Here is a 26,073-nt window from a genome sequence, read left to right on the forward strand (position 1 = left end):
GGCTATGGGGCTCTCATGTTGGACTTGGAGAAGCTATGTGGGGTCTCATATTGGACACGGGAAGGCTATGTAGGGTCTCATGCTGGATCTCGGAAGGCTATGTAGGGCCTCATGTTGGACATGGGGAGGCTATGTGGGGTCTCATGCTGGACATGGGGATGCTATGTGGGGTCTCGTGCTGGACATGCAGAGGCTATGTAGGGTCTTATACTGGACATGAAGAGGCTATGTGGGGTCTCATGCTGGACATGGGGAGGTTGTGTGGGTCTCATGCTGTTAATGGGGAGGTTATGTGGGTCTCATGCTGAGTATGGGGAGGCTATGTGGGTCTCATGCTGATCATGGGGAGGCTATGTGGGGTCTCATGCTGATCATGAGTAGGCTATGTGGGGTCTCTTATGGTATATAGGGGCTATGGGGAATGCATTAAACTATATGAAGAACTATGGGGTGCATTATACTATGGGGAGTGGATTGTACTACATGGAGGAGTATGGGGGGTGGATTATACAATATGGAAAATATGAGGAGTGTAGTATACTATATGGAGGACTATGGTAAGTTTATTAAACTATATGAAGGACTAAGGAGAGTGTATTATACTATATGGAGGTCTATGGGGAGTGCATGATATTATATGGAGGGCTACATTATACTATACAAAGGACTATGGGGCACAGTATACTATATGAATGACTATGGTGCACATTATACTATAAGAGGACAATGGGGAGTGCTTTATTCTATATGTAGGACTATGGGGCACATTATACTATATGGAAGATTATGGGGCACATTATACTATATGGAGGGCTATGGGGTGTGCAATATACAATATGGAGAACTATGGGGTGCATTATACTATGTGGAGGACTATGGGGTGTGCATTATTCAGTATGGATGACTGTGGTACACTTTATACTATATGGAGGACTATGGGGTGCATTACACCATGTGGAGGACCATGGGGTGTATTATACTAAACAAGCAAAATGCTGCCTATTCATCAAGTGATTGGATTGTTTATGCTGTAACAGAAATCCTTGTTCTCAGCAGCACATCGCCGGTGTAAACTGCAGATGTGCTGCTGATAACATGATACTGTATGGGGACAGACTGATCCACTTGTGATTGTTCTGTCCCCATCATTCTTTCTCAGACGGTGTAAAGAGGCCAAGAACAAGCGTCGAATGACTTCAATATTGTCGATCACGCACGTTTAGCGGCCTGAACTCAGCGCATGTAAAGACAACCGAAATGTTTCTGTGTGATGTGCAATATGTTAGTATTTGGGGCCCCACTTTAAACTTTTGCCCAGGGCCCCACTTTGTGTACAACCAGCCCTGTGGCTAGAATACCATCAAAGAAAGGTCACATTTCTTGTTTTGTCTGGTGGGCTCACACGAACTGGCCAATATGTGCGTTCATTTCATAGATATAGTATTTATAGAAGTAATGCAGTTCCTGGTCCATATAGTCGATATTTACATAATCTTAGTGTATAGTGTGTGCTGCTGTGTACTGGGGTTTGTTTGTAAAGAGTTGGATGAATGGATGGACGGTTGGATGTATGGACTGTTTGTTGGCTGGACAAATGAATGGTTGGATAAATGGTTGGACAGATGGATGGTTGGCTGGATGGATAAATGAATGGTTAGATGGTTGGACGGAGGGATGGTTGGCTGGATGGACAAATGAACAGTTGGACAGACGGATGGATAGACGGACAAATGAATAGTTGGCTAGATGGTTGGACAGATGGATAGACGGACGGTTGGCTGGAAGGACAATATGTGGTTGGATAGATGGATGTGCAGGTTGGAGGCTATGAGGCAGTGCACAGATAACAGAACCAGAGAACCAAGTATAGAAGGGATATGAAGTTATGAAAAGCAGAAGTCGTGCAGACCCGTGTGGTGAGAAAGCAGACGCTGGTTAACTCCTTCATTGCCAGCAGTAACCTGTCCAAGGATCGGCGCTACACCCACAGAGCGAGCCTCTCCCCTCAGCCCCCTGTACACGCGCTCCATGACACTGCTGCCGTGGATCTTCCCTGTGTGATCCGTGTAGCGTCTGCTCCCCGCCCTCGGATCTGATCACAACCGTGGGGAGCACAATGAAGTGACAGGCTGCAGTGGTGGCCTCCCCTCCCCCAGCAGCGCTCCGAGTGGCAGCAGCGGAATACGGAAGTGCAGAGTGACAGCTCGCTGACAGAGCAGGGGCATGAAGGAGCGCGGCGCGACACTTGTGCGGCATTTACTGGAGGCTTAGCATGGCGTCGCTGTCCAGCGCAGAGAGGAGGGCTTTTGCTAACAAGCTGAACAGGTCAGTGCATTGTTTTCATGGCATCCACGTGTGCGGCTGCAGAACTTGGAGGAGTCTGGGGCTAGGCTACACAATGTGTGGGAGTCTCAGCGTGTGTATACATGTAGTAGCTCATATAGAACTACAGATCTGCAGGCCATGTGAATCCAGAGACACAGCACATACCACACATCAGTTATCACTCATCCATTATCACATAGCGCTCATCACACAGCACACATCAGTTATCACTCATCCATTATCACATAGCGCTCATCACACAGCACACATCAGTTATCACTCATCCATTATCACATAGCGCTCATCACACAGCACACATCAGTTATCACTCATCCACTATCACATAGCGCTCATCACACAGCACACATCAGTTATCACTCATCCATTATCACATAGCGCTCATCACACAGCACACATCAGTTATCACTCATCCATTATCAAATAGCTCTCATCACACAGCACACATCAGTTATCACTCATCCATTATCACATAGCGCTCATCACACATCACACATCAGTTATCACTCATCCATTATCACATAGCCTATACCACACATCAGTTATCACTCATCCATTATCACATAGCGCTCATCACACAGCACACATCAGTTATCACTCATCCATTATCACATAGCGCTCATCACACAGCACACATCAGTTATCACTCATCCACTATCACATAGCGCTCATCACACAGCACACATCAGTTATCACTCATCCATTATCACATAGCGCTCATCACACAGCACACATCAGTTATCACTCATCCATTATCAAATAGCTCTCATCACACAGCACACATCAGTTATCACTCATCCATTATCACATAGCGCTCATCACACATCACACATCAGTTATCACTCATCCATTATCACATAGCCTATACCACACATCAGTTATCACTCATCCATTATCACATAGCGCTCATCACACAGCACACATCAGTTATCACTCATCCATCACATAGCGCTCATCACACAGCACACATCAGTTATCACTCATCCATTATCACATAGCGCTCATCACACAGCACACATCAGTCATCACTCATCCATTATCACATATCGCTCATCACACAGCACACATCAGTTATCACTCATCCATTATCAAATAGCTCTCATCACACAGCACACATCAGTTATCACTCATCCATTATCACATAGTGCTCATCACACAGCACACATCACACATCAGTTATCACTCATCCATTATCACATAGCCTATATCACACATCAGTTATCACTCATCCATTATCACATAGCACATATCACACATCAGTTATCATTCATCCATTATCACACATCAGTTATCATTCATCCATTATCACATATCTCTCAAAACACAGCACACATCAGTTATCACTCATCCATTATCACATAGCACATATCACACATCAGTTATCGTTCATCCATTATCACATATCTCTCAAAAACAGTACGCATCTGCTATCACTCATCCATTATCACATAGCTCTCATCACATATCACACATCAGTTATCGCTCATCCATTATCACCTAGATCTCATTGCATAGCACAAAGCACACATTAGTTATCACACATCCATTATCACATATCTCTCATCACACATCAGTTATCATTCATCCATTATCACATCTCTCATCACACTCACATCACACATCAGTTATCCCTAATCCATTATCACATATCTCATTACACAGCACACATCACATATCAGTTATCACTCATCCATTATCACACAGCACTCATCACAATGCACATATCACACATAAGTTATCAGTCATCCATAATGGCATATCTCTTATCACACAGCACATCTCACACACATATTTCTCATCACACAGCACACATCAGTTATCACTCATCCATTAGCTTATATATCTAATCGCACAGCATATATCACACATAAGTTATTACTCATCCATAATGACATATCTCTCATAACACAGCACATCTCACACATCAGTTGTCACTCATCTGTTATCACATAATTCTCATCATACAGCACACATCAGTTATCACTCATCCATTATCACATATCACACAGCATATATCGCACATCACATGACTCATCACATATTACACATTGCTTATCACAGTAATCACACATTAGACATCACATTTCATACATCACTAATAACACATCATACATAACTAATCACTTCACATATCACACATCAGTCATCACATATCACTCATCAGTATGCAATTATTAGGCTTCTATCTTGTTATATAGCAGTAGCATTTTGTAATTTCAGTTTTCTGTGGTCAGTGTAGATAAGTATGAGGAGTGTTACTGATTTCTACCATCATACATCTTGATACAGTTATTGTAAGTCTTCCAATGTCAATTGTAAGGCTACTTTCACACTAACGTCGTGCACTGCACGTCGCTATGCGTCGTTTTGCAGAAAAAACGCATCCTGCAAAAGTGCTTGCAGGATGCGTTTTTTCTCCATAGTCTTGAATTAGTGACGCAGTGCGACGCATTGCCACACATCGCAACCATCGTGCGACGGTTGCGTCGGACCGTCGCCACCAAAAACCGTTGCATGTAACGTTTTTTGGTGCATCGTGTCCAGCATTTCCAAACGCGCATGTGCGGCCGGAACTCCGCCCCCTCTTCCCCGCACCTCACAATGGGGCAGCGGATGCATTGAAAAACAGCTCTCGCTGCCCCCGTTGTGCGGAGCTTCCACAGTTAGCGTCGGTGCGCCGCAACGTCGCATTGCGACGTGCAGTGCACGACGCTAATGTGAAAGTAGCCTCAGGCTTTCCTTTCATGACTGTGGCATAGGGTGAGTTGCGAGCTCCTGGGGCCAGGCAAGTATTGTGCCCAACAGCCTAGTGATAATTCCCCCTGAGTGACCCCTTAAAGCAATGCGCCATCAGCGTCCCCTTGAGATTCTTAGGCTGTGTGCACACTTTGTGTTTTTGCTGTGTTTTTACAGTGCAGATTTATTAAAAAACCTGAAGGGTTTCCTGATGCCAGCGAAGTGAATGAGAATCCTGAAGTGTCATGCACACGTTGCTTATTTGTGACCTGCAGATTTGGTGCAGAAAAGTATCTGCAGCATGTCAATTCTTTCAGGGTATGTGGCCACGATCCGGAGTTGCTGCAGGTTGGACACTATGTACTTGTGCAGCGTCAAACCTGCAGCATCCAGCTGTTACAGCATAGTGGATGGGATTTCAAGAAATCCCATGCCCACTATGTGTCCACAGACGCCTGCGGAGACGGACATGTGGAGCATCTCTCCAGACAGCAGCATGTCATTTTCTCTTATGGAGACGCTAGTCTGCGCAAGAGAAATTTCTTCCATAGAATGTATTGGATGTGGTGAATCTGCATGGTTCAGTGATCACATGTGGATTCACCTGCGTTCAATAGACGGCAGTGCTTTGGATACAGCAAACATGCTCTGCCTCTAAGGGCTGTCCCACACGTCCAGATAATTCCGGTACCGGAATAAATCGGTACCGGAGTTATCCGTGTCCGTGTGCCTGGGAACTCACGTAGGCCATACGTGCGGCACACGTGTGCCGCCCGTATGGCGAGTGGGTACCACACGGAGCGTGTGGTACCCACTCTGCATCGTGCTGAAGCCGCGATTCATATGTTCCCTGCAGCAGCGTTTGCTGCAGAGAAAATATGAATAATAGTGTTTAAAATAAAGATCTATGTGTCCGCCGCCCTCCCACCCCCTGTGCGCCCCCCCGCTGGTCAGAAAATACTTACCCGGATCCCCGGTTGGCTGTCGCTCCTTCCTGGTCTGGCCGCGGCTTCTCTACTGTATGCGGTCGATTACACTCATGAATATGTGGCTCCACCTCCAATAGGGGCGGAGCCGACTATTCATGATTGTAAATGAGCGGCCCCACGTGACCGCATACAGTAAGCCGCGGCCAGACCAGGAAGGAGCTACAGCCGACGGGGGACCCGGGTAAGTATTTTCTGACCAGCGGGGGGGCGCACAGGGGGTGGGAGGGCGGCGGACACATAGATCTTTATTTTAAACACTATTATTCATATTTTCTCTGCAGCAAACGCCGCTGCAGGGAACATATGAATCGCGGCTTCAGCACCATGTGGGGGGGACAGCGCTTACTGTAGCGCTGTCTCCTGCACGCACACGGACCCCAGACGGAGAATGTCCGTGTGAGGTCCGTGTTTTACACGGACCCATTGACTCTATTGGGTCCGTGTAATACGTGCGCTCCCACGAACACTGACATGTCTCCGTGTTTGGCACACGGAGACACGGTCCGCAAAAAATCAATGACATCTGAACAGATGCATTGATTTTTATGGGTCTACGTGTGTCAGTGTCTCCGGTACGTGAGGAAACTGTCACCTCACGTACCGGAGCCACTGACGTGTGAAACCGGCCTAAAGAGATGCCAGTTCCTGATCATGTTCACTCGGCCTCAGAGTTTTTGCTGCAGCTTTCACCCTTACTAACAATCTGAACCAAAAGGGCAAGTAAAAAATAACTGCAAAAATGTGGGGTTTTCCTGCCAAGAGATGCAGAAATTTACCAAATACTTAATGTGTGCACATACCTACCCTAAATCCTCCAGTAGTGCCTCCTTTAAAAGCTAATAATACACCCTGGCTACAATTCTGTAAAAATAATAATACCACTTTTGTGCCACTCCATGTAAAAAAAAAGTTTATATTCACCTAATCGTAGCACCCGAACCTCTTCTTCCACACTCTAAATGGCCATCTGTACTCGTCCTAGTGACACTGAAGGCTTGTTGCAGCCTGCGACCTACAGGATGGAGGGTGATGGGCTCCTGTACATGGCCAGCGGTACTGGTCCTAGTGACGCTGTAGGCTTATTGCAGCCTATGACCTCCAGGATGGAGGGTGATGGGCTTATCTACATTTTCAGCTGTACTGGTCCTAATGACGCTGTAGGCCTATAGCAGCCTGCGACCTACAGGATGGAGGGTGATGGGCTCCTGTACATGGCCAGCAGTACTGGTCCTAGTGACGCTGTAGGCCGATAGCAGCCTGCGACCTGCAGGATGGAGGGTGATGGGCTCCTGTACATGGCCAGCAGAACTGGTCCTAGTGACGCTGTAGGCCGATAGCAGCCTGCGACCTGCAGGATGGAGGGTGATGGGCTCCTGTACATGGCCAGCAGTACTGGTCCTAGTGACGCTGTAGGCCGATAGCAGCCTGCGACCTACAGGATGGAGGGTGATGGGCTCCTGTACATGGCCAGTGGTACTGGTCCTAGTGACGCTGTAGGCCTATAGTAGCCTGCGACCTACAGGATGGAGGGTGGTGGGCTCCTGTACATGGCCAGTGGTACTGGTCCTATTGACGCTGTAGGCCGATAGCAGCCTGCGACCTACAGGATGGAGGGTGGTGGGCTCCTGTACATGGCCAGCAGTACTCGTTCTAGTGATGCTGTAGGCCGATAGCAGCCTGCGACCTACAGGATGGAGGGTGGTGGGCTCCACCACAAGCTCTACCTGTACTGGTCCTAGTAGCACAGCATTTACCACATACAGTTTCACACAACAAAAAAAAGGTTGTACTTCTTTGTAGTTCTTTTTTTTTCTTTTTAAAACTTTCTGTACTAGGAGGTTTGTGCCCATAGCAACCTCTACTGTGCTCCTCCCACACTATGCCACTGATCATGACTACTTCTCTTTATGTCCTTATTGGATATATTGTGTAGATGATGGAGGGGAGGTGGGTGCTACTAAGGAACTCCCATCTATTGCATAAAAAGGTTTGGTGCAACCAATTCATCATCTGATCCTACTTTTGGCGGAGACTGCTACACAAACTATAAGGAAACCCTCTTCTCATGTCTGGTCTGCCACTGATTGGTAATAGTGGAATACTCTGCAAAACCCAATGCAGACAATGACAACTGTAATAGATTGCCTTTGGCATGACAGAAAGTTGTGCCAGGGTTGCAGTCACACCCTGATAGAGGAACTCCTTGCATTTCCTCTATATTTATTGCCTTAGGCTATAGTTGTCATGTCGGACGCTGTTCAGACCAGGCCGTTCGACAGACAGCGGTAATTCTGCTTTTGACCACTATTTGCTCATTGGCGTCGGCTAGATTTTATATAGCTGTTCCGGGGTTAATTTACCTGATCCTCGGATTGGAAGCTGGGCCATGCCCATTGCCTTTAAATAGTTCTCCTGATCATTGGGCGTCGCCGATTATAGCTTCTGTCTTGTGCGTTGTTATCTCGGTCTGGAATGGAGAGCTGGTTGTTGGAGATTCGTTGCTGGTGGTGTATTTTCCTTTGTCTTATTTTTTTTGTCTTCCTATATTTGTATTTATTTTGCCCTGCACATTTATAGTGTATTCCTGAGTGACTGCGGCGTGGTGAATATTTTCCTTTATCCTTGCCTGTGCTAACTGTGGGTATTGGTGTATTACCTCTTCACTGGGTGGTGGGCAGAGGTTTCAGCCTAGGGTTGAAACAGGAGACAGGGTGAGGTTCGAGGCCTGGACATGCACACCATCAGTGTAAACTCCAGGTAGAGGGTCAGTCAGGATTTCCCTAGTCTGAGGGAAATTGCAGGGGCCCGGGTTATTAGCTCTCACTCACCTAGTTCCCCCGTGACAATAGTCACACATTCAGTATTTGGTCAGTATTTACCTCAGTATCTGTAAGCCAAAACCAGGAATGGAACAGTCAGAGAAAAATTACAATAAACACATGTCACCACTTCTGTATTTATCACCCACTGCTGGTTTTGGCTTACAGATACTGAGGTAAAATACTGACCAAATACTGAACGTGTGACCATAGCCTTAGTGTTTTTCAACCTTCTGGAGACAAATAACTTGGTGATAAATAGGTCCAACTGTGTACCCAAAGGATGTATCCAGTACTGTGTCATGGATGCTGGGGGCAAATAAGGAACAGAAAATACAATTTTTGCTTTTTGTTCTACCTAACAGAAAGCATCACAGTGCAAAATTTTTGCCCACTGCACTACCTAGAATATGCCCCAACCTATGGCATAAGCATATATGACTCATGATGATTACAGATCACACACCAGACATCTTTAAAAAACAGGCCCCAGACCTTCTTAATAAAGTCTCCATCACTGTCTACAGACTGCTGGTCAGAACTTACCCACATACAGACCCCCTTGCATATTAATGCAGACCAAACCCCCTCCTCCTGTCCCCAGATGTAGACCTCACCTATATATACTAATACTAGACTCCCATAATATACTCTCAGAAGTTCAAACTTTACTCACCCCAGTATAATGATATCTAAGTCCCCAGTGTGAGATATGGGAAAATGATATCTAATTGTTATCATTTTGATATTTGATGGAATCCCCCATCACATGCAGTCTGGCCTAAAAATTACTCTCTCCAGGTTGAAGGGGGGCAAAAGGCATAGACCCTATGTTCCCCAGCACCAAGTCCTGCAATTATCACAGGTGTGAACTCTTGTGCAGTTACTAGTCACCAATTGGCTCAGTTTGTTGGTCTCAGACATAGTGGCACCACAGATTCCTCTCAACAGCACAAGGCTCTGAGATATTAAATCTAAAAAATGACCTATAATAAAAGAATGCAATATCTCTGAACCTAGCCGAGCACATAATCCGAATCTGCATTCCTTCCCCCACAAGCCCATACCATGCAGCCACCTCTAGAACCCTGTGTTATTGAGTTATAAAGCATAGCTACCAGGAATTAAATACGGTGGCTGTATTTGGTCTCCCTGTACAGATAAAATCCAACAGAACCCAGTGGCGCCGCCGCTGACCCATTTAGAGGTTCGGGTGGAAAGTTATGGGCATCCACTTTTCCAGCTGGAAAACCATGCTCTCAGATATGGGAGGAGAGAGGCTGCACAGCCCTGGGGTTGGCGCAGCGTGTGGGAGGGGGCAGCCTAGGGGATAATAGGCAGTGCCTCATTTTGGACGCAGTTCTTCTACTGGCAGGAGGCCCGTTAGCTGATGCGGCCAGAGAATTGCGTAACAAAGATTTGGACCTGTGATTCATCAGCGCCTCCCTGTGGTCACATGCTACATAACACGGTAATTGTAATCTATCTGTATCCTACCCTTGTACTACACTTCTGACTGTATACTTGTATATTTGCTCTTGTATATACCTGAATCTTTCTAGTGTGCCTTTCGGCGATTAAATATAAAATTAATCTTGGGCTGCTCTTTTATCTCGATTCATGAATCCCCACGTCCGCACGCTCAGCTGGTTATATGCTACTCCGGGGTTGGTTTTTGACCTGATATAAGCCTGTTGTCGGACGGGGCTTATTTCAAATGAGGAACTGGGGGCAGCATACCGTACTGTGTTAGTGAGGAACTTGACAGTGATTTTTGGGAGGTTTATATGTATTTAGATATCCCCAGCCTGGACTGGTGATGTATATCCCCCCTCACTGGGAGCGCCTCAATAACTCCTACCTATAAGGGAAGCATTTCTGGTGACTATTTGCCCTCGGTGCAGTTCCCTGACTGACCTGGGGTAAGTGGTGGCGTCAGTGAGCCAATACCTGCTGGGTCATTCTCTCCCCTCTCCAGAGGTGAGTGAAGTCGACACGCCCCTTCCCCTGTTAGATCCGTCACACCCAGTATAATGTAATTCATAGCCCACTCACTATACTAGCCTCCCCAAGTAGCTATTGCTCCCCAGCACAATGGTATTTCCCCCCATCCTGAAGCGCAGATGTAAGGGGGGTCTCATGGTAACACAGACCCTAGCTTAATTTTATATGGGTATTGGGTTTCTGTTATGCTTTGGTTTTTAAGAGTTAATTTCTTCCTATGAGGCAAGGTCATATTGCCCCCCTCCTGATCTAGATCATCAAGGGATATTTGCATCTGCCAGTCTTTGTTGCAGAAAATTATACAACTGAAAATATGTTTCATAGATGCAAATGGTCTGTGTTGCCAGTAAGTGAATAAACTTCTGAAAGACGTATTTAGATTAATGGGGCAGTTGCGGACGTTTCTGCAACAAATTTGCTGTGTGTGAATCTCTAAAAGAAGATGTGAAGAATACTGTAGTCATTCACCTATGTAACAATGCGATGGTGGGAACCATTCAGGGTTTGGCTGGGTGACAATCTTCATACAAAGTTTCTTTTTGTCCAGTATGCAGTGTAATGGTTGTCAAGAGTGGTTTGTCATCCAGCATCTGTCACCATGTGAGAGACCAAGATAAGTCGGAAACCTTTGTCTGACCACTAACAAATGTCACTGAATGAAAGAACTATGATCTATTTGTATTGTGTATCTGTATATTCTGTGTACAGCATGACACTTACGACAAGTTTAGGATTAGACTTTGTACAAATTATCCTTAACGAATTGTCCTTAGCTAATTACAATTAGCAACAAAGAAAAAGTTTGCACTGTTTTTGGACATTTCTCAATTTCCTTCCGAGGTTATGAAGTGTGGTACACGAAGGAACTAATGCAGATAATATGAAAGTTCTTATGTTGTAATAGTAACACATAGTACTTCCATACAGTAATTCTTTGGATGAGTTCTCGGGTCTGATGGCATTTAGTGATGAGCGAACGTGCTGGGATAAGGTGTTATATGAGCATGCTCGTGCGCTAATAGAGTATCTTCAGCATGATTGAATACTATGCTTGAGTCCCCGCGATTTCATGTCTCACGGCTGTTTGACAGCTGCATCACATGCAGGGATTGCCTAACAAACAGGAAATTCCAGCTGTCGAGCAGCCGCGAGACATGCAGCCACGGTGACTCACGCATGGTATTGGAGTACGCCGAAGATACTCTGTTAGCACACTAGCATGCCCTGATGACACCTTATCCGAGCACGATCGCTCATCACCAATGGCATTATCTAAGGATCCGTTCACATCAGTGTGATCTTGTTCTGTTGTTCCACTCCATCATAGGGACAGAACACGGTCTCTGGCATTTCACGTGACAAAATAACGCAGCATTCAGCACTATTGTGTCCAATATCTGTCTGATGTCTGTGAGGGATGCTGCAAAGGTGTGAACAGAGCCCAAGTTTCTTTCCATTTGTTTTCTTTAAACTCAACATCCCAACTATTGCTGCGTTATTACTGTATAATAAAGGGTAATAACATCGGCATCACCGCTGTGGTCATTGAATGGCTCCAGCGGTCATGTGTGCTGTAGTTGTGACATCACAAAAACCATAACAGCAGCATAGCTGCATTGCTAGATCAGGGGAGGGTAAGGAACAGCTCAGTTATTCATTTTCACTGATAGGGATAAAAAAAGCATATTCCCGGAAAACCTCTATAAGGGCAGTCTCACACGTCCAGATAATTCCGGTACCGGAAACAATCGGTACCAGAATTATCCGTGTCCGTGTGCCCCTACGTTTCTGATGTACATCAGTGTGGCACACTTGCGGCACACGTGTGCCGCCCGTGTGCCCACTGGGTACCACACGCACCGTGCTGGGTACCACACGTACCAGCATCTGGTGCTGAATCCGCGATTCATATCTTCTCTGCAGCAGCGTTTGCTGCATAGAAGATATGAATAATAGTGTTTAAAAGAAAGATCCATCTGTCCCCCGCCCTCCCACCCCCTGTGCGCCCCCCCACCCCCTGTGCGCCCCCCAACCCCCTGTGCGCCCCCACGCTGTTCTGAAAATACTCACCCGCTTCCCTCGTTGGCTGTCGCTGCTTCCTGTCCTGGCTGCACCTTCTACTGTATGCGGTCACGTGGGGCCGCTCATTTACAGTCATGAATAGGCGGCTCCACCCCTATGGGAGGTGGAGCCACATATTCATGACTCTAATCGGCGGCCCCACGTGACCGCATACAGTAGAAGGTGCGGCCAGGACAGGAAGCAGCGACAGCCAACGAGGGAAGCGGGTGAGTATTTTCAGAACAGCGGGGGGGTGCACAGGGGGTGGGGGGTCGCACAGGGGGTGGGAGGGCGGGTAACAGATAGATCTTTCTTTTAAACACTATTATTCATATCTTCTATGCAGCAAACGCTGCTGCACAGAAGATATGAATGGCGGCTTCAGCACCATGTGGGGGGGACAGCGCTTACTGTAGCGCTGTCTCCTGCACGCCACACGGACTGCACACGGAGAAGGTCCGTGTGTGGTCCGTGTTTTACACGGACCCATTGACTTTAATGGGTCCGTGTAATACGTGCGCTCCCACGAACACTGACATGTCTCCGTGTTTGGCACACGGAGACACGGTCCGCAAAAAATCAATGACATCTGCACAGATGCATTGATTTTAATGGGTCTACGTGTGTCAGTGTCTCCGGTACGTGAGGAAACTGTCACCTCACGTACCGGAGCCACTGACGTGTGAAACTGGCCTAACAGAGCGTGCTTATCATTGTTTTATGTTAGCTGTAAATATTAGTATCCTAATTATTAGATATACTGGTTTGCTAGAAGAAATGTCGCTGTTACTTGCTTTGTACATTTCATAGAGCACATATATCATATATGGGACTAGTCAGTGCAAATTGTATGCTGTAACTTTTAAAATAATATTTTCCAGATATAATCTAAATTAATTATTCATGCAAGGGTTGAGCAAGAAATCATAAGGCCCCATAGCAAATCTAGGAATGTGGCACCACTTGATCTCCCAGGTGAGCTGCAGTAATGCACAGTGCTCTTACTCCAGTGATCCTGATTTCACTAGGGCAGTGTTTCTCAACTCCAGTCCTCAAGACCCACCAACAGGTCATGTTTTCAGGATTTCCTTACTACTGCATAGGTAATGGAATTAATGCTTGAGCAGGTGATGAAATTATCACTTGTGCAATACTAAGGATATCCTGAAAACATGACCTGTTGGTGGGTCTTAAGGACCGGAGTTGAGAAACACTGCACTAGGGTAATGTGCACGGGAAGGTAACAACACAGGGTCAATGTGCCCAGTAATGTCAGAATGCCACAGTAATGTCACAGTGCAGAGATGGTGTGACATCTGTATGAGTGTCTGCCCTTCTAGTCTCTGCTTCTGTTGCGAGGCGCCATGGGGCAACAACTCTAGTTCAATGCCCTCTGGGATTTGTAGTTCCGTCCAGGCTGGAAGCTCGGGAGGTACCGTATCGTCTATCAGAAGGACTAAAGGTAAATATGCACTACCACCACACCCAGTTGTAATAAAAAAATAACTTCTATGAGTGTTTGCTCTCTGCAATGTAGCCTTGGTGATCTGCAAGCTATTTAAAGGGGTTGTCAGATCCAAATCAGTACGTCTGCAGTCACTTTGTGAATCCACCCAGCGCACGCACTGGATTCGCCGGTTTCTGACCTGGAAATGAAGGGTATGTATGAGGTACGGTACTTGTTTAGCGCGAGGCTGCGTCCACTGGCCGTGGCTATGATTCGTAAGTCTGCAGTCACACAGAGTGACTGCAGACTTATTGATTTGGAGTGGATAACCCCTTTAAGCTCCTGAAATCTTGGTGTCTTCTGCCAGTTCTAAATTGACAAGCTTTAATGAACTCCCGTGTACCTTGCTCTTGTATTCACGGTGGATATTTCTGATTTTAACCTCAGTTCATATACTGACTATTCTCCAGCTTTACGAATTTGTCCCTACTCATCCCTTCTGGTTCTAACCCATCCAAGGGACCAATCTTTCTGCAACCTTGCACCTCCGACCAGCCACTGCTCTGAGGACACTGCCCAGTGCCCCTGTATAAGTTCAGGTGCTTGTACAAGGGTTAAAGGGTGAAGGCCAGGGCTCCATCCGGACCTGATAGTCATAGGAGCCGGCACAATACCTGTCCATTGTAGACATTTTTAGAGCTCCCAGGCGACCAATTATTGTGCTGCCATAATAAATAACCTACTTAAGTCCCTTTAACACTTTTAACCAGTGAATGAGCATTTATATGAATGTTTGTTTCGGATTGTGACCAGTATCAGGATTATATCGGCAATAACAAGCACTCATTCATGGGACAATCGGGGATTTTTATGGATAAAATGAGCTGCCGATAACATGTACTGTCTATAGGTACAGAATAATCATATTAGTGAGCGTTCTACTTCTATCCCCATCATTGGTCATCAGACTGTGTAAATAAGACCATAATGACTTAATATAGTTGGTGCCTGTGACTGACCTGAAATCTGGCCATGTATATGTGCCCTTAGTGATTAAAGGGGTTTCAACTGTAAGAAAAGTGGTCCCTAAGTGTAGACGTACTCGTCTTCTCCGGGTCCAGCATCGGCTCGCTGCTGCTGCTCTGTTCTGTATTTTGATTGCTGCTGTTTTGTCATGACTACTGTCCTACTGTCCTGATCACCACTGCAACCAGTCACCGAGCTCAGCGGTAATGCTGACATACGAGACAGCACAAGCCACTGAGCTCAGTAATGTAGTTATGACGTCGCCATTAGGGTATGTACATACGCTGCGGATTTCGCTGCGGATTCGCAGCGGTTTCCCATGAGTTTACAGTACAATGTAAACCTATGGGAAACGAAATCCGCAGTGCACATGCTGCAGAAAAAAACGCGTGGAAATGCAGCAGTTTATATTCATGTCAATTCTTTGTGCGGATTCCGCTGCGGGTTTACACCTGCTCCAAAAGAAAACTGCAGGTGTAAACCAGCAGCGGAAACCGCAATAGAAACCGCGATAAATCCGCAGTAAAAACCGCAGCGGTTTTGCACTGCAGATTTATCAATTCCGCTGCGGAAAATTCCGGAATGGAATCCGCAGCGTGGGCACATGGCCTTACAAAACACAAGAGAGCAGAAACGGAGAGCTGGTACCGGACCCTGAGAGGGTGAGGACCTTCTCTGTTTGTTACATGAGTAAAAGCATTTGTGGGCCACATTTGCTAAAGTAGAAACCCCTTTCATATTAGTGCACAGGAATTATGGACTATCCGCCTACCGAATGTTTCTTGAAGCTAATGGGATCCCTTCTGAGTCTGTATTAAGACTCACCAGATTTATTCTCACACACAACCTTTTTCTTTCGGAGAGGAGATATATCTCCAATGCACCGAAACTGCTATGGGAAGCAAAATGGCACCCCAGTATGGCTAAACTGGAAAATTACTTTTAGCATTTTCCTCCATCAAACCCTTGGCTCATTTCCGTTATATTGATGACATCTTAATAATCTGGACTGAGTCTGAACAAGAACTTCTAAAATTCCATGACAAATTCAATCCATTTCACCCCACAATAAACTTGACATTGGACCACTCAAAAACGGAAATCAACTTTCCGGATACCAACATAAATATTCAAAATGGTTCAATCCAGACATCGGTGTATCGGAAACCAATTGACCGTCCCATATACCTCAGGTGGGACAGTTTCCACCCAAAACACATTAAAAAGTCCATCATCTCCAGCAAGGCCCTTAGATTTAATCGTATCTGTCACATTCCTATCTGATTGGGATGAACACTTAACACTAAGGTTGAGCGACTTTGACTTTTTTAGGGTCGAGTCGGGTTTCGCGGAACTCGACTATCTCAAAAGTCGGGTCGAGTGAAATCGGCCGATAATCTCGTAAAGTCGGGATCAGCCGAAACACGAAACCCAATGCAAGTCAATGGGGCAGCATAGTCGGCAGTGAGTGGGGGCCAGGAAAACACCTAGAGTGCCCATTTTAATGGCAAAAACATCCATTCTTGTTAATGAAGCTTGTCAATCTTAATTTCCCTTATAATAATAGTTAGGCATTTGAAATTGGGGGTCATTTGGCTAAAGTTATTGGGGGTAGGGCTGGTTCAAGTATTTTGTGGGCCCAAGAAATCTGGACCACGTCACGGCAGTGGCGCAGGGAGAGGTAAGTATTTCAACTTTGCAAGTGCTGTGATCCTGAGCAAGCAGGGGGGGCCCACTCTTTGGCATTGGCACTGGCACAGGGCCCCTCAAAGTACGGCGGTGTGTTTGCACGGCGGGGGCGCCTCCCACCAGCAGCGACACTTTTGCGTACTGTGAGGGGCCCTGTGCCAGTGACGTCGCCATCGAGTATTCCCCCCCCACACCTGATGAAGGAACCAGCACTTTCATCTGCACCTTCCTCTTTGTCCCCGTGTAAGGTGGTATAGTATGCGGGAAGGGGAACCTGACTTTCAGCAGGGACACATTCTGGCTGTGTAGCATGCAAGGGGAATGTAGTGGTCTGGGTCAATGTACCAGCAGACTTATGTAGCACTGGCTGGGCAATGGGCACGATGAGGAGGAAACACAGATATAGGCCCAAACAATAAAGTTGGCTAAATGCAGTTCAAAAGTTTTAACAGGACTAACCAGGCGGCATTGCTTTGTTCAGTGGAGGACAACTGTAATGAGAGGCTGACACAGTGAGTAGGCCCAAATAAGTAAGTAGGCTAAATGCAGTTCAAAATTGGTAACAGTAGTAAACAGGCGGCACTGCTTTGTTCAGTGGAGGCGAACAGCAAGGAGCGGCAGACACCGTTAGTATGCCCCAACCAAACTAGTAGGCCTAATGCTGTGTTATCTAAACAACTACTTAATGAGAGCCTGAAGGTTGAAGCTCAGACAAGGAAACCTGGAGGAGAACACCCAGGAGGAGGAGAACACCCAGGAGCGGCAGACACCGTTAGTAGGCCCCAACCAAACTAGTAGGCCTAATGCAATGTTATCTAAACAACTACTTAATGAGAGCCTGAAGGTTGAAGCTCAGACAAGGAAACCTGGAGGAGAACACCCAGGAGGAGGAGAACACCCAGGAGCGGCAGACACCGTTAGTAGGCCCCAACCAAACTAGTAGCCCAAATGCAGTTTCCTATTTTTAAAAATAGCCCGAAAGCCTGAAGATTGAAGCTAGTCGTGTAGGAGAACAGCAAGCAGCGGCAGACACCGCTAGTAGGCCCCAACCAAACTAGTAGCCCAAATGCAGTTTCCTATTTTTAAAAATAGCCCGAAAGCCTGAAGATTGAAGCTAGTCGTGTAGGAGAACAGCAAGCAGCGGCACACACCGCTAGTAGGCCCCAACCAAACTAGTAGCCCAAATGCAGTTTCCTATTTTTAAAAATAGCCCGAAAGCCTGAAGATTGAAGCTAGTCGTGTAGGAGAACAGCAAGCAGCGTCAGACACCGCTAGTAGGCCCCAACCAAACTAGTAGCCCAAATGCAGTTTCCTATTTTTTAAAAAAGCCCGAAAACCTGAATTGAGGACAATTTGAATTAGGGACTGCAGACAGACTTAGTAGGCTGTCCCCTGTGGACCATGCATCCACCACATTAACCCATTGCGCCGTAATGGACACGTAACCTTCCGTGGCCATGCCTACAGGTCCATGCGTCTGTTGTCAGGTGCACCTTTGTACTCACAGATTGCCAGAGTGCATGGACAATGCGGTCTTTTACATGCTGGTGGAGGGCTGGGATGGCTTTTCTCGCAAAAGAAGTGTCGACTGGGTAGCTCGTAGCGTGGTACAACGTAGTCCATCATGGCTTTATTAATATTAAATAAAATAAAAAAATAGGCTCTATGAACTTTAAAATAGGTTCCAGGGGTACACGGGCAGCATTGGTGTGGTCAGTGGAGGACTATTGGAAGGAGGGACCGCAGACAGACTTAGTACGCCTACAATTAAAAAAAGTGGCTATATGCACTTTAAAATAGGTTCCAGGGGTACACGGGCAGCATTGATGTGGTCAGCGGAGGACGATTGCAAGGAGGGACAGCAGACAGACTTACTAGGCCTAAAATAAAAAAGCAGGCGCTATGCAGTTTTAAATAGGTTACATGGGTACACAGGCAGCATTGGTGTGGTCAGCGGAGGACGATTGCAAGGAGGGACCGCAGACAGACTTACTAGGCCTAAAATAAATAAAAATAGGCTCAAGGCACTAAGAGTTATCTCGCAGGGGTACACAGGCAGCATTGGTGTGGTCAGCGGAGGACAATTGGAAGGAGTGGCGCAGACTTACTAGGCCTAAAATAAAAAAGCAGGCTCTATGCAGTTTTAAATAGGTTACATGGGTACACAGGCAGCATTGGTGTGGTCAGCGGAGGACGATTGCAAGGAGGGACCGCAGACAGACTTACTAGGCCTAAAATAAATAAAAATAGGCTCAAGGCACTTAGAGTTATCTCGCAGGGCTACACAGGCAGCATTGGTGTGGTCAGCGGAGGACGATTGCAAGGAGGGACCGCAGACAGACTTACTAGGCCTAAAATAAAAAAGCAGGCTCTATGCAGTTTTAAATAGGTTACATGGGTACACAGGCAGCATTGGTGTGGTCAGCGGAGGACGATTGCAAGGAGGGACAGCAGACAGACTTAGTAGGCCTAAAATAAATAAAAATAGGCTCAAGGCACTTAGAGTTATCTCGCAGGGGTACACAGGCAGCATTGGTGTGGTCAGCGGAGGACGATTGCAAGGAGGGACCGCAGACAGACTTACTAGGCCTAAAATAAAAAAGCAGGCTCTATGCAGTTTTAAATAGGTTACATGGGTACACAGGCAGCATTGGTGTGGTCAGCGGAGGACGATTGCAAGGAGGGACCGCAGACAGACTTAGTAGGCCTAAAATAAATAAAAATAGGCTCAAGGCACTTAGAGTTATCTCGCAGAGGTACACAGGCAGCATTGGTGTGGTCAGCGGAGGACGATTGCAAGGAGGGACCGCAGACAGACTTACTATGCCTAAAATAAAAAAGCAGGCTCTATGCAGTTTTAAATAGGTTACATGGGTGCACAGACAGCATTGGTGTGGTCAGCGGAGGACGATTGCAAGGAGGGACCGCAGACAGACTTACTAGGCCTAAAATAAATAAAAATAGGCTCAAGGCACTTAGAGTTATCTCGCAGGGGTACACAGGCAGCATTGGTGTGGTCAGCGGAGGACGATTGCAAGGAGGGACCGCAGACAGACTTACTAGGCCTAAAATAAAAAAGCAGGCTCTATGCAGTTTTAAATAGGTTACATGGGTACACAGGCAGCATTGGTGTGGTCAGCGGAGGACGATTGCAAGGAGGGACCGCAGACAGACTTAGTAGGCCCAAAATAAAAAACATTAGGCTCAATGCAGTTTGAATTATCTTGCAGGGGTACACAGGCAGCATTGGTGTGGTCAGCGGAGGACGATTGCAAGGAGGGACCGCAGACAGACTTAGTAGGCCCAAAATAAAAAACATTAGGCTCAATGCAGTTTGAATTATCTTGCAGGGGTACACAGGCAGCATTGGTGTGGTCAGCGGAGGACAATTGCAAGGAGGGACAGCAGACAGACTTACTAGGCCTAAAATAAAAAATCAGGCGCTATGCAGTTTTAAATAGGTTACATGGGTACACAGGCAGCATTGGTGTGGTCAGCGGAGGACGATTGCAAGGAGGGACCGCAGACAGACTTACTAGGCCTAAAATAAATAAAAATAGGCTCAAGGCACTAAGAGTTATCTCGCAGGGGTACACAGGCAGCATTGGTGTGGTCAGCGGAGTACAATTGGAAGGAGTGGCGCAGACTTACTAGGCCTAAAATAAACAAGCAGGCTCTATACAGTTTTAAATAGGTTACATGGGTACACAGGCAGCATTGGTGTGGTCAGCGGAGGACGATTGCAAGGAGGGACCGCAGACAGACTTACTAGGCCTAAAATAAATAAAAATAGGCTCAAGGCACTTAGAGTTATCTCGCAGGGGTACACAGGCAGCATTGGTGTGGTCAGCGGAGGACGATTGCAAGGAGGGACCGCAGACAGACTTACTAGGCCTAAAATAAAAAAGCAGGCTCTATGCAGTTTTAAATAGGTTACATGGGTACACAGGCAGCATTGGTGTGGTCAGCGGAGGACGATTGCAAGGAGGGACCGCAGACAGACTTAGTAGGCCCAAAATAAAAAACATTAGGCTCAATGCAGTTTGAATTATCTTGCAGGGGTACACAGGCAGCATTGGTGTGGTCAGCGGAGGACGATTGCAAGGAGTGTCTGACACAGTTAGTACTCCCAAAAAATAAATAGATGTTAATGTCTCGCAAAACAACAAAACAAAAAAACAAAAGTGTGGCATACTTAGGTACAGGGGTGGGCTCCTCTGCTGAGTTTCAGACATAGTAATTTGGCACTAAGTATTTACTGGTGTCAATATAGGACACTGACCCTGACTATTTTAACTAGCATCATACATGTCAACAAATTGGTATTGTCAGTGCCAGGCATTGAAGGATGTCAGCGCATAGACTAAACATTGTTGGAGCTGTGAGAGATAATTTTGCACGTGGTAGAGCACAGTTTGAGCTGGGGGGGGGGGAACTCTCTTGTGGCCGGCGGTACAGGCCCAGGGCCCCTCATGTTACAACGGTGTGTCTGACGTTGGTTGCGCGCCACCACCGCCAGAGACACTTTATTGTACTATGAGGGACCCAGTGGCAGTGCCGTCGACCAAAAGCGGGCACACCCACCTCTTCAGACAAACGGCACTCTAACGGGTGCTTGCGCCAAGTGGCGAGACCACGGCCCCGTGGGGGGAGTTTTCCCATTTAGGGAGGTGTAAACATGTCGTATGCTGGACAAACAGCATAATGGGACACCTGGTGTGCAACAGTGGCAGCTGCGGATGGAGTGGTTGTGCGACTGCGGTCTGTGGATGAGCTCTCGCTTCTGCAGGAGGACGAGGAGGAGGGGGGACGAACGCCTACAGCCAACTGTTTCCTAGACCGTGGGCTAGGCAGAACTGTCCCAATATTGCTGTCCCCTGTGGACCCTGCATCCACCACATTCACCCAGTGTGCCGTGATGGACACGTAACGTCCCTGGCCATGCCTACTGGTCCATGCATCTGTTGTCAGGTGCACCTTTGTAGTCACAGATTGCCTGAGTGCATGGACGATGCGCTCTTTAACATGGTGGTGGAGGGCTGGGATGGCTTTTTTCGAAAAGAGAACTGGGTAGCTCGTAGCGTGGTACAGCGTAGTCCATCAGGGCTTTGAAAGCTTCGCTTTCAACTAACCGGTAGGGCATCATCTCTAACGAGATTAGTCTAGAAATGTGGGCGTTCAAACCCTGTGTACGCGGATGCGAGGGTGAGTACTTCCTTTTTCTAACGAGAGTCTCATGTAGGGTGAGCTGGACTGGAGAGCTGGAGATCGTGGAACTAGCGGGGCTGCCAGTGGACATGGCAGACTGAGAGAGGGTTGGAGACGGTATTCTTGCCGGTGCCCTACATGCAGTGTTTCCTACTACGAACCTGGTGATTCCCTGACTGCTTTGGCCTAGCGACGAAACCTGCACAGATACTGCAGGTGGTGCGGGAAATGGTGGGCTTACAGTGACGGAAGGGATGTAGCGTTGCTGACTAGCTTCATTCGCCCAGGGTGCTACAACCTTAAGGGACGTTTGGTAGTTAGTCCAGGCTTGCAAATGCATGGTGGTTAAATGTCTATGCATGCAACTTGTATTTAGACTTTTTAGATTATGACCTCTGCTTAAGGTAGTTGAACATTTTTGACAGATTACTTTGCGCTGATCATTTGGATGTTGTTTAAAAAAATGCCAGGCTGCACTCTTTCTACTATGGGATACCTTTTCAGGCATTGCAGACTGAGCTTCTTTAACCGGATGGCCACGCTGTCCTACAACTGGTTTTGCCTTTGCCAGGTGTTTTTGGCCAGATACGGGCCCGGCAGATGGAACCTGTTGCGATGTTGATGCCTGCTGCGTCTCCTCCTCCTCCGCTTCAGAACTACTGCTGCCTGCACCCTGTTCCCCCAATGGCTTCTAATCGGGGTCAACAACTGGGTCATCTATGACCTCCTCTTCTATCTCGTGTGCAACTTCGTCTGTGTCACCGTGTAAGCCGGTGGTATAGCGTTTGTGACGGGGCACCATAGTCTCAGCTGGGTTTGATTCTGGCTCAGTACACTGCGAGGGCAATGTTCTGGTCTGAGTCAAAGGAACAGCATAGTAATCTGGCTGTGGCTGTGCATCTGTGCACTCCATGTCCGATTCAACTTCTAATGGGCATGGCCTGTTAACTGTTTCACTTTCTAACCCAGGAATGGTATGTGTAAAGAGCTCCATGGAGTAACCCGTTGTGTCGCCAGACACATCCTTCTCTGTTGTTCTTGCTGAAGAAGACAAGGAAGCGACTTCTCCCTGACCGTGAACATCCACTAAGGACGCGCTGCTTTTACATTTACCAGTTCCAGAAGAGGAGGCAAAAGAGCTAGAGGCTGAGTCAGCAAGGAAAGCCAAAACTTTTTCTTGCTGCTCCGGCTTTAAAAGCGGTTTTCCTACTCCCATTAAAGGGAGCGTTCGAGGCCTTGTGTAGCCAGACGACGAACCTGGCTCAACAACTCGAGACTTAGGTGCTGTATTGCTTTTACCACGACCACCTAATGCTCCACCACCACTACCATCATTACCAGCTGACAATGACCACCCACGGCCACGACCTCTTCCACCAGACTTCCTCATTGTTTGCAAAACGTAACCAAAGTAACGGTATGTGTTACTGTAAAACAACTTATAAGGTGAACTCAAACTTCTGTAGGATTTATATATACCTTTATAGGTGGCTGACACTGAAAGGAAAATCAGGCCCAATGTTACACACTAAGTTTTCTGTGCCCCAATAATTTGAGACAAATGGCACACACAGGACCGGCACTCAAGCAGAAATGCCAATCTTAATCTCCCACTATTTTATTTTTTTCAGGGAGAATTTAAAAAAAAAAATATATATCCCAGTATGACACACTAGGTTTTATGTGCCCCAATAATTTGAGACAGATTGCACACACAGGACCGGCACTCAAGCAGAAATGCCAATGTTAATCTCCCACTACTTTTTTTTATTCAGGGAGAATTTAAAAAAAAAAAAATTTCCTAGTATGACACACTAGGTTTTATGTGCCCCAATAATTTGAGACAGATGGCACACACAGGACCGGCACTCAAGCAGAAATGCCAATCTTAATCTCCCACTATTTTTTTTTATTCAGGGAGAATTAAAAAAAAAAAAAAAAATTTCCCAGTATGACACACTAGGTTTTATGTGCCCCAATAATTTGAGACAGATGGCACACACAGGACCGGCACCTAAGCAGAAATGCCAATCTTAATCTCCCACTATTTTTTTTCAGGGAGAATTTAAAAAAAAAAAAAAAATTCCCAGTATGACACACTAGGTTTTATGTGCCCCAATAATTTGAGACAGATGGCACACACAGGACCGGCACTCAAGCTGAAATGCCAATCTTAATCTCCCACTATTTTTTTTTATTCAGGGAGAATTTAAAAAAAAAAAAAATTCCCAGTATGACACACTAGGTTTTATGTGCCCCAATAATTTGAGACAGATGGCACACACAGGACCGGCACTCAAGCAGAAATGCCAATCTTAATCTCCCACTATTCTTTTTTATTCAGGGAGAATTTAAAAAAAAAAAAAAATTTCCCAGTATGACACACTAGGTTTTATGTGCCCCAATAATTTGAGACAGATGGCACACACAGGACCGGCACTCAAGCAGAAATGCCAATCTTAATCTCCCACTATTTTTTTTGTTTTCAGGGAGAATTTAAAAAAAAAAAAATTCCCAGTATGACACACTAGGTTTTATGTGCCCCAATAATTTGAGACAGATGGCACACACAGGACCGGCACTCAAGCTGAAATGCCAATCTTAATCTCCCACTATTTTTTTTGTTTTCAGGGAGAATTTAAAAAAAAAAAAAAAATTCCCAGTATGACACACTAGGTTTTATGTGCCCCAATAATTTGAGACAGATGGCACACACAGGACCGGCACTCAAGCAGAAATACCAATCTTAATCTCCCACTATTTTTTTTTTTTTCAGGGAGAATTTTAAAAAAATTTTTTTTTCCCAGTATGACACACTAGGTTTTATTTGCCCCAATAATTTGAGACAGATGGCACACACAGTTTCGGCACTCAAGCTGAAATGCCAATCTTAATCTCCCACTATTTTTTTTTTTCAGGGAGAATTAAAAAAAAAAAAAATATCCCAGTATGACACACTAGGTTTTATGTGCCCCAATAATTTGAGACAGATGGCACACACAGGACCGGCACTCAAGCAGAAATGCCAATCTTAATCTCCCACTATTTTTTTTTATTCAGGGAGAATTTAGAAAAAAAAAAAATTCCCAGTATGACACACTAGGTTTTATGTGCCCCAATAATTTGAGACAGATGGCACACACAGGACCGGCACTCAAGCAGAAATGCCAATCTTAATCTCACACTATTTTTTTTTTTTTCAGGGAGAATTTAAAAAAAAAAATAAAAATATCCCAGTATGACACACTAGGTTTTATGTGCCCCAATAATTTGAGACAGATGGCACACACAGGACCGGCACTCAAGCAGAAATGCCAATCTTAATCTCCCACTATTTTTTTTATTCAGAGAGAATTTAAAAATAAAAAAAAATTTCCCAGTATGACACACTAGGTTTTATGTGCCCCAATAATTTGAGACAGATGGCAGACACAGGACCGGCACTCAAGCTGAAATGCCAATCTTAATCTCCCACTATTTTTTTTGTTTTAAGGGAGAATTAAAAAAAAAAAAAAAATTCCCAGTATGACACACTAGGTTTTATGTGCCCCAATAATTTGAGACAGATGGCACACACAGGACTGGCACTCAAGCTGAAATGCCAATCTTAATCTCCCACTATTTTTTTTGTTTTCAGGGAGAATTTAAAAAAAAAAAAAAATTCCCAGTATGACACACTAGGTTTTATGTGCCCCAATAATTTGAGACAGATGGCACACACAGGACCGGCACTCAAGCAGAAATGCCAATC

The 26,073-nt window shown here is 46.0% G+C and overlaps 1 protein-coding gene across 5 annotated transcripts in view; it reads left to right on the plus strand.

The window, feature by feature from the left end:
* Positions 1–2,013: 2,013 nt before the first annotated feature.
* Positions 2,014–26,073, plus strand: part of DOCK8 (dedicator of cytokinesis 8) — a 259,998-nt gene continuing 235,938 nt past the window's right edge. For 4 of the 5 annotated variants that reach the window (XM_077249094.1, XM_077249095.1, XM_077249096.1 and 1 more), the window contains exon 1: positions 2,014–2,325. In XM_077249094.1, coding sequence (XP_077105209.1) covers positions 2,273–2,325 — 53 coding nt within the window. In that variant the 5' untranslated portion in view covers positions 2,014–2,272. Of the gene's footprint in view, positions 2,326–10,255; positions 10,359–26,073 lie in introns of those variants that run through there. The other variant, XM_077249098.1, reaches the window with a different exon arrangement.

The sequence above is a fragment of the Ranitomeya variabilis genome, chromosome 1, assembly GCF_051348905.1.
Source record: "Ranitomeya variabilis isolate aRanVar5 chromosome 1, aRanVar5.hap1, whole genome shotgun sequence".
Classification (NCBI taxonomy): domain Eukaryota; kingdom Metazoa; phylum Chordata; class Amphibia; order Anura; family Dendrobatidae; genus Ranitomeya; species Ranitomeya variabilis.